Below are 11,758 nucleotides of genomic sequence, written 5' to 3'. Positions count from 1 at the left end.
GGCATCGAAAAGGGAAACCGCCAGCCAACAGGAGGATGCTCCCTCCATTCATGGCTCTCTGCTGCTCCCCTGCTCCTAGTACTCTCTTTTGTTCTCCTCCCTCCCTCCAAATTTTCCAATTTCTTTCTTTAGCACATGGGAGAGGTGGATAGGATTGGATAGGAGGATCTTACCAACACAACACACTACCTGCGTCAGTCAGTTAATCAGTTTGTTTGTTGCTTCTGCCTGATTGATTGATTTGTTTCGGACAAGACGACACCTCCTCACCTCTGCCTGCTGCTGCCGGAAGCTCCTCCCCCAGCCGGGTGCAAGCTGAAGCAAATCCAAGCAGCGCCGATCATCCAAAGGTCTCCAACTCATCCTTCTCCATGAACTAATTCAGGAGCGTGTATCCCCTCGATTAATTCCCGGAGATTGAAACCATCCTTATTATCAGCAGTACATATCTTCCTTCCTTATTCTTAGGCAGTGTATAACTATAGTATTTATGACTTTCCTCTTTTGTTTTACAGTATTTCATTACTACTGTCGATTGTGTTCTTGGCTGGGTACATAGTAAAAGACTGCAGCGAATTGATCTTCTTTATGCGTTTCGTTCCCTGCGTGCCAAGGAAGGCATCAAATCTCCATCCCCCTCCTCATCCTTGGCCAGTTACAATTACAAAACATTTCCCTCAGAATCCTCGCCGTCGCCGCCTCTTTCCTTCCTTCCTTTCTTCCTCCGGCTAAGATTTGATTTGATCGACTAGTGGTAACCGCCGCCGCCCGTATGCATCCCCACTTCATTCCGAATTGAATTTTAGTTACATATTTGATCGATCCATCCATCCATCCATCCATCCATCCACAACAATTTTGGTGATGCACCGGCGGGGGAGGACGCCGAGGAAGGTGACCTTTGGTCGGTAGTTTTGGTGATGGAAGGCAAGCGCAATAGAATGTACATCCATGTGTTGCTTGTGCTGGTTTTGATACCATGCCCTTAGAATTTTATATGTCCGGCAATGGTGTCGCGATATACGGCAGTGAAAGCGACAACACAATAACGGAGTGCGACGATTTTGTTCCTTGTCTCGTTATGGATCAAGTAGCTAGCGATGGCAACGACACTATGCTCCATCGGAAGAGCGGTGAAGAAGAGGACCGTTGAGTCGACCGTGACTGTGGCGAGAACATAACCCTATCAATTTTTATTCTTTTGGCTATGACGATGAAAATTACGGAACATACACCAACATTTTTGAAATGTTAGCACATTTTTTTTTGGCAATGCTGGGGAAATCATGGGTTAGCAAAAGCTTTGGGCCAAAACCAAACATACCGTCCATCGCTTCTTATACTATCATCAGTCGTCCTTCCTCAAAAAAAATAAAAAATACTATCATCAGTCGTGTGAAGAACGATTGGCTCTTGTCATGAAACGGAAAAACAAGAGAAGAGGACCAGAACGGTAAAAGCCAATGTTCCAAGGGGGCAGCACGGAAAAAAACTTGCATCGAAAAGGGAAACCGCCAGCCAACAGGATGATGCTCCCTCCCTCCGATGGCTCTCTGCTCTCCCCTGCCTCCTAGTACTATCTTGTGTTCTCCTCCCTCCAATTTTCCAATTTCTTTAGCACATCGGAGAGGTGGATCGGATCATAGGCAGGAGGATCTTACCAACACAACACCTGCGTCAGTTAATCAGTTTGCTTGATTGATTGATCTGGGTTGGACAAGAGCAAGACGACACCACCTCACCTCCGCCTGCTGCAACCCGATCGAAGCTCCCCCACCTGTGCAAGCTGAAGCAAATCCAACCAGCGTCGATCATCCATCCAAAGGTCTCGACCTTAACCTTCTCCATCAACTACTAATTCAGATTCAGGAGTGTGTGCATCCCCTCGATTAATTCCGGGAGATTGAAACCTTAATCACCACCAGTATCTTCCTTCCTTATTCTTAGGCAGTGTATAACTACTCCCTCCGTTTGGAATTACTCGTCGAAGAAATGAATGTATCTAGATGTATTTTAGTTGTAGATACATCCATTTTTATGACAAGTAATTCCAAACGGAGGGAGTAGTATTTATGGCTTTCCTCTTTTGTTCAACAGTATTTTATTAGCAGTGGTAGTATTTCTGTCGATTGTGTTCTTGGCTGGGTGCAGCGAATTGATCTTCTTCTTTATGCGTTTCGTTTCCTGCGTGCCCTCCTTGTCAAGGAAGGCATCAAAATCCCCCTCCTCCTTGGCCAGTTACAGTTACAAAACATTTCCCTCACAATCCTCGCCCCTCGCCGGCTCTTCCCTTTCTTCCTCCGGCTAAGATTTGATTTGGTCCAGTAGCGGTAACCGCCGCTGCTGCCCGTACCCATCCCCACTTCATTCCGAATTGAATTTTAGCTACATGTTTGATCGATCCATCCATCCATCCACCACGGTCTGAAGAATCTCTGCTTTTTTGGTTTCGTTTCTCTTCTCGATCAGGGCGGCATGCCGGGAGGAGGAGGAGGAGGAGCAGCGGTCGTCGTGGTGGGGGAAGGCAAGGACGGGCACGCGGCGCCGGCGAGGGCGGCGCCCAGGAGCTTCCCGCCGAAGCTCCTCAGGCCGGCGCTGCTCTCCGCGGTGCTCGCCACGGCCTTCCTCGCCGCCGCCCTGCTCATCTTCTTCGGCGGCGCCTCCTCCTACTACCGCCTCCCCAGGCTCGCCGTGCCGGACGCCCTGCTCCCCGCGCCACCGGCGTGCGACCACCAGAAGCAGGGCGGGGCGGCGGGGCGGTGGTGGGCGCGGCCGCCGGCCAGGAGCGCGTGGCACAACATGAGCGACGAGGAGCTGCTCTGGGCGGCGTCGTTCGAGCCGCGCGCGCAGCCGCACCGACGGGGGAGGACGCCCAGGAAGGTGGCCTTCTTGTTCCTCACCCGCGGCCCGCTGCCGCTGGCGCCGCTCTGGGAGCGCTTCTTCAACGGCACCGGCACCGGGGGCGCGAAAGGAGGCAGGGAGCTCTTCTCCGTGTACGTGCACACCACGCCGGGGTACCGCCTCGACGTCCCGCCGTCGTCGCCGTTCCACCGCCGGCAGGTGCCCAGCAAGGTACGCACGCCACGCCACGGCACCTTCCTTTCCGGCAGTTGCCATCAAATTTCGCCACTTTCGCCGTCGGCCGTTTGGATGGTTCTTCCGGCCACCGTCCGATCAGCATCGCGCGGCCCGGATCACGAGATCCAAGCGTGCGACGTGGCCTCTTTGGTCCTCTCTGGTTTCAACGACGACACCTAGACAAATGACGAGTGTGACACGATCGATCACGACTTCACGAGTGGAGAAAGAGACGCTGAAAGTGATGACCATCATGGCACGGCATGGCCTCATGGAGGAGCAGTACTCAAAAGTCTTCTCTTATCAATCAAAGATGCCATGGCCAATAATCTTCTTCCTTCATGAAAAAATAAATATCTTCTTCACATGACTTTCTACAACCTGGATTTTTGATTCTGGTAGTAATAAAGCTAGCATTCTCACCACCACTATAATCTGTACTGTATCCCCAATTGACTTTCCACAATGTGCATTCCGATTTTCTTATTTCGAAATGCAAAAAAGATGTAATTCATTTTTGGTGCATTGTTGCAGCCGACGCGGTGGGGCAACGTGAATGTCGTGGACGCGGAGCGGCGGCTGCTGGCCAACGCGCTCCTCGACCTCAGCAACGAGCGCTTCGTGCTCGTCTCCGAGTCCTGCATCCCGCTCTACCCGCTCCCGGTGGTGCATGCCTACCTGACCCGCTCTCGGCACAGCTTCGTCGGCGCCTTCGATGACCCGAGCCCGCACGGCCGGGGCCGGTACCGCGTCGGGCTGGCCCCGGACGTGACTCTCTCCCAGTGGCGCAAGGGCGCGCAGTGGTTCGAGATGGACCGGCGCCTCGCCGTGTTCGTGATTGCCGACGAGCGGTACTACCCACGTTTTCGGACCGAGTGTCGGGCACCGTGCTATGTGGACGAGCACTACCTTCCCACCGTGCTCTCCATCGAGGCTCCGGAGCGCATCGCCAACCGGAGCATCACCTTGGTCGACTGGTCCCGCGGCGGCGCGCACCCGGCCACCTTCGGCGCCGCCGACGTGACTGAGGACTTCCTGGGGACGCTGGTGGGGAAGAAGGGGAATGCTGAGCGGTGCATGTACAACGGGCAGCCGGTCGAGGTGTGCTTCCTCTTTGCGAGGAAGTTCGCCCCCGCCGCTTTGCCGCGGTTGCTCAGCCTTTCCTCCAAGATCCTTGGGTACTAGCTATGCCTTTTATTAAATTGATTTTGGTCTGCTTATGTATAGCTCATACTCACTGGAGGGGAATAGAGGAATACAATTCTTTTTTTCATGTGTCACAAGAACAAAAGGATGAATGGTCGAGTGGGCAGTTGTTTCTTAACCATTCATATTTTTAAAGGATTAAAATTCTTAGGATTTTTCCTATGTTGGTCATTTGAATAATAGGATTGGATCCCATAAGAAATTTTCCTATGGAATCTTTTGTACTACATTACATAGGAAATCTAACATCCACTTCAACCTTTTTTTAGAATTCCTTTATTTTTCCTGTGGCATCAAACATTCATCGCTAATATTATAGGATCAAGTGGGTATTGCCACTCTAACCCTGTACTTTTCCTATTCCTACATTTTCAAAATCCTACGAATCAAAGAGGCCCTTAGAGTTTTTGTTTGGATCAATACCTTAGAGCACATATCTATACTGACTAGGTATTTTTGATCCGTCACATACTTTTGCCGAAAAGTCCCTATACTTTTGAAGAATTAACCCGCAATCCAGAAAAACCGTTCGTTCCAAAAAGTTTGCCTGTCCACGTGTGGGCTACACGCTCAGCTTCCTCACATGGGCCTAACTGGGCCGTCTTTGCTATTTTTTTTTGTCAACGGCAAGCAGCGAAAAATATGTATGCTTGTGAAAGGTTACAACTCCAGACCTCAACTTTAACCCGATAGTACCAACTAACTCACCTAGCCTATAATTTATGCCAAAAACAAGGTCGTTTCCAAATTTAATAGTCTCACCTCGCTGTTTTGTGCCAAATTCCACCCATTTTTATATGTCCATGAATTGCCTAGAAAATAAGCAAGCCGCCCCAAAAATAAAGTCCGTAAATTGTGTCTTTGCCTGCACTTTGAAGAGAGAGCAAATAAAGGAAGGAAGGGGGCATTATGGTAATTTAAAGAGGGGCATGACAACATCGGCACCAACCACCAAGCAAAGGAAGGAGCGCTCCGGGTTTATTAGGCCCCCTTTTATTTTGCACCAAAGTTTGCCCATGAATTTGAACTTATAAAATATGAATTATATTTTGTACTAATTATACCATTGAAAATGTCTTCGAATACAAATCCACCAATCTGATTTTCATAGCATATGCTGTATATATTTTTAGTCAAATAGATGGTTAAAGTTGGACCTAAAATATAAGGGGCCTTAATAAACCCAGACGGAGGGAGTAATAATTTGAATGCTGTGATTGTGGGTTGCATGGCTGCTAATCTAGACAGACTCCTGGGATGGTGCTTATTCATTATGGCCTTGAAGCAAGGGAATTAAATCTGTCAATAAAGGAAATTGTGGGCAACAAGGGCATTAAATCTCCCTTGAGCTGGGAAAATAAAGTTGTAGTTATCCTTACGGCCTTATTTTTCTTTAATAATAAAGCAAGGTTGTGCGTGCACCCTCTGCTGCGGTTTTTTTTTGGGCCTACACCCATCCACCCCGCAGCTTGCACTGGGCCTCATGAAGCCGACCCACCTTCGTTGGGAAACACAAAAACAGTGGCGTTACCGAGCTAGACAATGTTTGTGTTTAGTCCCACCTCACTTTAGTACATCTCATAGCACCAGTTAAAATATGTGTGTGAAAACTGCACCTACATGGAAGCTAGCTGCTAGATGGATTATATTGCCGCAATGAGAGAAAGCATGCATAGAAACAAATCGGCCCAATGACTCCGCATCTCTCAGAAAAATAGAGAAATACTGGAAGGATAATTCAAATAAGGACTGAGAATTGTCGGAAAGAAGAAAGTTATGTCCACACATTGGATGTTTTTTCTCTCTATTGCGTCTTCAGTATGTCCGCGTCGACCAACCGACGCCGGTCACCGACACGCTCCTCTGCTAGACATCGTCACGTAGAAGTCAGCCTCGCTTAGCCCAGTGCCACCAGTCACAATGCATGAGGATCCGGACTCAAATTTCATGGTGTGTCTAACACGAACTACTCGATTTTCCCTACTATATTAGCCGAATAATGATAAAACCTTGCCCAACGTTCTTACTCTAGCCGACCACGAAGGATGCTAAACCATCCAGTTCTTGGCAGGGCGGCTATCGACGACGAGGGTGAAAAAGTGGATAAGTGAAAACTTAATTCCGGTGCCATATTCAAATAGAGGATGCTGACCTGAGGGTGATATCTTAGTCATGTTTATTTGGTTAGGGGCACGGAAGTGAGGTCTTACGCCATGCTCAATTGGTTGAGTTAGGACGTGTGGTGTTTGTTTTCTCCCGTTGCAATGCACGGGCATGTTTGCTAGTATGTATAAAAGTTATAGTTTAGGACAAACGCTGATGTTTGCTTGAACTACGTCAGTATTTCCCCAAAGAGGAAGGGATGATGCAGCACGATAACAGTAGTTATTTCCCTCAGTGATGAGACCAAGGTTATCGAACTAGTAGGAGAACCACGCAACACAACGTAAACAACTTCTGAACACAAATAACAAATACTCGCACTCTGACGTGAAGGGGTTGTCAATCCCTTTCGGGTAACGGCGCCAGAAATTGGCACGGAAACGGGAGAAAGTTGTAATAGATTGAATAAATGGATCGCAAAGAAAATAAAGTGCAGCAAAGTATTTTTGTATTTTTGATATAATAGATCTGAAAATAAAAGCAAATAAAAATAGACCGTGAAGACAAATATATTAAAGAAGAGACCAGGGGGCCGTAGGTTTCACTAGTGGCTTCTCTCGAGAAAAATAGCAAACTGTGGGAAAACAATAACTGTTGGGCAATTCATAGAACTTCAAATACTCATGACGATATCTAGGTAATGATCATTATATAAGCATCATGTCCAAGATTAGACCGACTCCTGCCTACATCTACTACTATTACTCCACACATCGACCGCTATACAGCATGCATCTAGTGTATTAAGTTCATGGAAAAATGGAGTAATGCAATAAGAACGATGACATGATGTAGACAAGATCTATTTATGTAGAAATATACCCCATCATGTTATCCTTAATAGCAACGATACATACGTGTCGTTTCCCGTTCTGTCACTGAGATCAAGCACCGTAAGTCGAACCCATCACAAAGCACCTTTTCCCGTTGCAAGATAAATAGATCAAGTTGGCCAAACAAAATCCAAATATCGGAGAAGAAATACGAGGCTATAATCAATCATGCATATAAAAGATCAAAGAAGACTCAAATAACTTTCATGGATAAAAACATAGATCTGATCATAAACTCAAAGTTCATCGGATCCCAACAAACACATCACAAAAAGACTTACATCATATGGATCTCCAAGAAACCATTGTATTGATAATCAAGAGAGAGAGAGAGAGAGAGAGAGAGAGAGAGAGAGAGAGAGAGAGGAAGCCATCTAGCTACTAACTATGGACCCGTAGGTCTACAAAGAACTACTCACGCATCATCGGAGAGGCACCAATGGACATGATGAACCCCTCTGTAATGGTGTCTATTTTCGATCCGGTGTTTCTGGAAACTTGCGGCGACTGGAATTGATTTTCGTCGACTCTCCTAGGGTTTATGGAATCATGGGGGTATTTATAGAGCAAAGTGGCGGTGTGGGAGGCCACCAAGGTGTGCATAACCCACCTGGGCGCACCTAGGCCCCCAGGCGTGCCCTGGTGGGTTGTGCCCCCCTTGGGGCACCCCTTTGGTACTTCTTCGGTCCATCTTGTGTCTTCTGGTCCAGAAAAAATCCATAAAAAGTTTCGCTGCGTTTGGACTCCGTTTGGTATTGATTTCAAGCATAAAACAACAACTGGTAGTGGGCACTATGTCAATAGGTTAGTACCAAAAAATGATATAAAATGATTATAAAATGATTGTAAAACATCCAAGAATGATAATATAACAACATTGAACAATCAAAATTATAGATACGTTGGAGACGTATCAGCATCCCCAAGCTTAATTCCTGCTCGTCCTCGAGTAGGTAAATGATAAAAACAGAATATTTGATGTGGAATGCTGCCTAACATGTTGATCAAATATTGTTTTCTTTGTAGCATGGACATTTGGACTTTTATATGGTTCAAAGCAATAGTCTAGTTTTGACATGAAGACTTTAATACCCAAGCATATCAATAAGCAACCATGTCTTTCAAAATATCAATGCTAAAGCAAGTTATCCCTAGCCCATTATGCTCAATCATTGATCCATTCATGAAACACACTCGCATACTAGCTATACACAATGCTCAAGTACGATCATAGTGCTCTTTAGTTGGTGCTTTATAAGAGAAGATGGGGTCTCAAAAAATAAAAATTGTATAAAGTAAAAGAAAGTCCCTTCGCGGAGGGCAGTAGGGATTTGTAGAGGTGCCAAAGCTCAAATCGAAAATTGAAGATAAACACATTTTGGAAGGCATACTTTTCCCACCAACCAAAAAAACTTAGAGTTCCCAACACTTTCCATGCTAGATATATCATAGGCGGTTCCCAAACAGACAATAAAGTTTATTCTTTTTTTCCACCATACTTTCACTTTCCATGGCTAACCGTATTCACGGGTGCCCTCCATACCAACACTTTCCAAGGAATTTATTATTTGACAACATAAAGTAAATTCACTTTTCATTTTGGGAATAGGCATCCCTAATACCTTTGCCATACTCTCGTGTAATGACAAGTGAATAAACACTCATCGTGAGAATAACACATCTAGCATGGAAAACATTGGCCACCCCTCAGCGCCTCGCGAATGGTACGAGCACACAAAAGAGAAATTTATTTTGAAAATTAGAGATGGCACATGCAAATTTGCTTAGAACGACACGGAAATACCAGATATAGGTAGGTATAGTGGACTCATATGGCAAAACTGGTTAAAAGGGTTTTGAATGCACAAGCAGTGATCATACTTAATGCAAATGAAGGCTAGCAAAAAGATTGAGATGCGTCTAACCAAGAAACGAAAAATCTCATAAGCGAGCATTAAGCATAACTAACACCGAATAATGCACCACAAGTAGGATATAATTTCATTGCATAACTATTGACTTTCATGTTTGCATAGGGAATCATAAACCTTAACACCAATATTCTTACTATAACATAATTACTCATTAACATGACTCACATATCATATCGTCATATCTCAAAACCATTACAAAGAATCAAGTTTATTTTGTCCAACGATCTTCATGAAAGTTTTTATTATATCCTCCTTGGATATCTATCACTTTGGGACTAAATTCATATGTTGCTTTTGATAAGCTCAAACAAATATAAGTGAAGAACATTGGCATAATATTTCTTTCTCTCAAAATAATTGAAGTGAAGCAAGAGAATTTCTTAATTTTTTTACTAACTCCCAAATACATCTAGGTGAAGCTTGAGAGCATTTCTTCAAAAATAACAAAGCACACCATGCTCAAAAAGATATAAGTGAAGCACTAGAGCAATTCCATGTCTCTAAAAGTTTAAGTGAAGCATAGGAGCAAGCATAGCATATTTTTTGGCTCTATCAAAAAGGTGTGTCCAGCAAGGATTCAAGACTTAAAACACAAAGCAAAACAAGCAACGACTCATATCATACAAGACGCTCCAAGCAAAACTCATAATATGTGACGAATAAAAATATAGCTCCAAGTAAAATACCGATGGTTGTTAGAAGAAAGCGGGGATGCCACTCGGGGGCATCCCCAAGCTTAGTTGTTTGCTACTTCTTGAATGTTATCTTGGGGTGCCTCGGGCATCCCCAAGCTTAGCCTTTTGCTAATCCTTATTTCTTCATCCATCGTAATATCACTCAAAACTTGAAAACTTCAATCACACAAAACTCAACAAAACCTTCGTGAGATCCGTTAGTACAAGAAAGCAAACCACTACTATAAGTACAATTGCAAACCCGTTCATATTTTATTTTTTCATTATATCTACTGTATTCCAACTTTTCTATGGCAAAAACTCTTCAAATAAAACCATAGAATCATCGAAACAAGCACACAACACAAAGAAAACATAATCTGTCAAAAAACAGAACAATTTGTAGGAATCTGAATATTTCGAATACTTCTATAACTCCAATTTTTTTGAAAAATTAGGACCACGTGGGCAATTTGTATATTAATCTTCTGCAAAAAGAATCAACTCTTCTGTTAAAATTGGGAAATATTTTCATGAGCGCAAAAGTTTCTATTTTTCAGCAAGATCAAATCAACTCTCACCTAAATCATACGAAAGGCTTTGCTTGGCAAAAACACTAATTTAAACCAGAAAAACACATCTAATCAGAGGCATAATCGGGTATTTTATTGAAAACAGCAAGAAAACCAAAAATCAAAAAAGATACAAGTTGGGTTGCCTCCCAACAAGCGGTATCGTTTTACGCCCCTAGCTAGACATAAATAATTTTAATGATGCTCACATGAAAGACAAGAATTAAAGCAAAAAGAGAGCATCATATAACATGTGAAAAACACATTTAAGTCTAACATACTTCCTATGCATAGGCATTTTATAGGAGAACAAATTATCAAGACAAGAAAAACCTAGCATATGCAAGGAGAAAGAAACATAGCAATCTCAACATGAAGAGAGGTTATTTAGTAACATGAAAATTTCTACCACAATATTTCCCTCTCTCATAATAATTACATGTGGGATCATATTCAAATTCAACAATATAGCTATCACATAACATATTCTCTTCATGATCCACATGCATGAAAAGTTGACACTCTTTCAAAATAGTGGGATTATCATCAAATAAAGTCATGACCTCTCCAAACCCACTTTTATTAAAAATTTCATAAGATTGAACACTATCCAAATACGTGGGATTATTTTTAGGTAAAGTTGACACTCTTCCAACCCCACTTTTAATATTATAAGCATATTCATCATGAGGTTTAAATAAATTTTCAAGATCATAAGAATCATTGTCACCCCAATCATGATCATTGCAATAAGTAGTGTGAAGGAAATATGCCCTAGAGGCAATAATAAAGTTGTTATTTATATTTCCTTATATCATGATAAATATTTATTATTCATGCTATAATTATATTAACTGGAAACTTAGTACATGTGTGAATACATAGACAAAACAATGTGTCCCTAGTATGCCTCTACTTGACTAGCTCGTTAACCAAAGATGGTTATGTTTCCTGACCATAGACATGTGTTGTCATTTGATGAACGGATCACATCATTAGAGAATGATGTGATGGACAAGACCCATCCGTTAGCTTAGCATAATGATCGTTAAGTTTTATTGCTATTTCTTTCTTCATGACTTATACATGTTCCTCTGACTATGAGATTATGCAACTCCCGAATACCGGAGGAACACCTTGTGTGCTATGAAACGTCACAATGTAACTGGGTGATTATAAAGATGGTCTACAGGTGTCTCCGAAGGTGTTTGATGGGTTGGCATAGATCGAGATTAGGATTTGTCGCTCTGTGTATCGGAGAGGTATCTCTGGGCCCTCTCGGTAATGCTCATCACTAT

The 11,758-nt window shown here is 43.6% G+C and overlaps 1 protein-coding gene across 3 annotated transcripts; it reads left to right on the top strand.

Annotated features, from left to right (window-relative positions):
- Positions 1-84: 84 nt before the first annotated feature.
- On the top strand, positions 85-4,442 carry LOC119307025 (glycosyltransferase BC10-like). Of its 3 annotated transcripts, none has more exons than XM_037583105.1 (3): positions 85-350; positions 2,470-3,072; positions 3,613-4,442. In XM_037583105.1, the coding sequence occupies exons 2-3, from the start codon at positions 2,476-2,478 to the stop codon at positions 4,261-4,263; spliced, it is 1,248 nt and encodes a 415-aa protein (XP_037439002.1). In that variant the 5' UTR covers positions 85-350; positions 2,470-2,475; the 3' UTR covers positions 4,264-4,442. The 3 variants fall into 3 exon arrangements, with proteins under 3 accessions (XP_037439002.1, XP_037439000.1, XP_037439001.1); XM_037583103.1 differs by lacking the exon at positions 85-350 and adding an exon at positions 1,531-1,825; XM_037583104.1 differs by lacking the exon at positions 85-350 and adding an exon at positions 1,993-2,330.
- The last annotated feature ends 7,316 nt before the right edge of the window (positions 4,443-11,758 follow it).

This window comes from Triticum dicoccoides, chromosome 5B (assembly GCF_002162155.2).
Source record: "Triticum dicoccoides isolate Atlit2015 ecotype Zavitan chromosome 5B, WEW_v2.0, whole genome shotgun sequence".
NCBI lineage: Eukaryota > Viridiplantae > Streptophyta > Magnoliopsida > Poales > Poaceae > Triticum > Triticum dicoccoides.
Note: the sequence above shows the minus strand (reverse complement) of the source record. Positions and strands in the feature narration are given on the sequence as shown.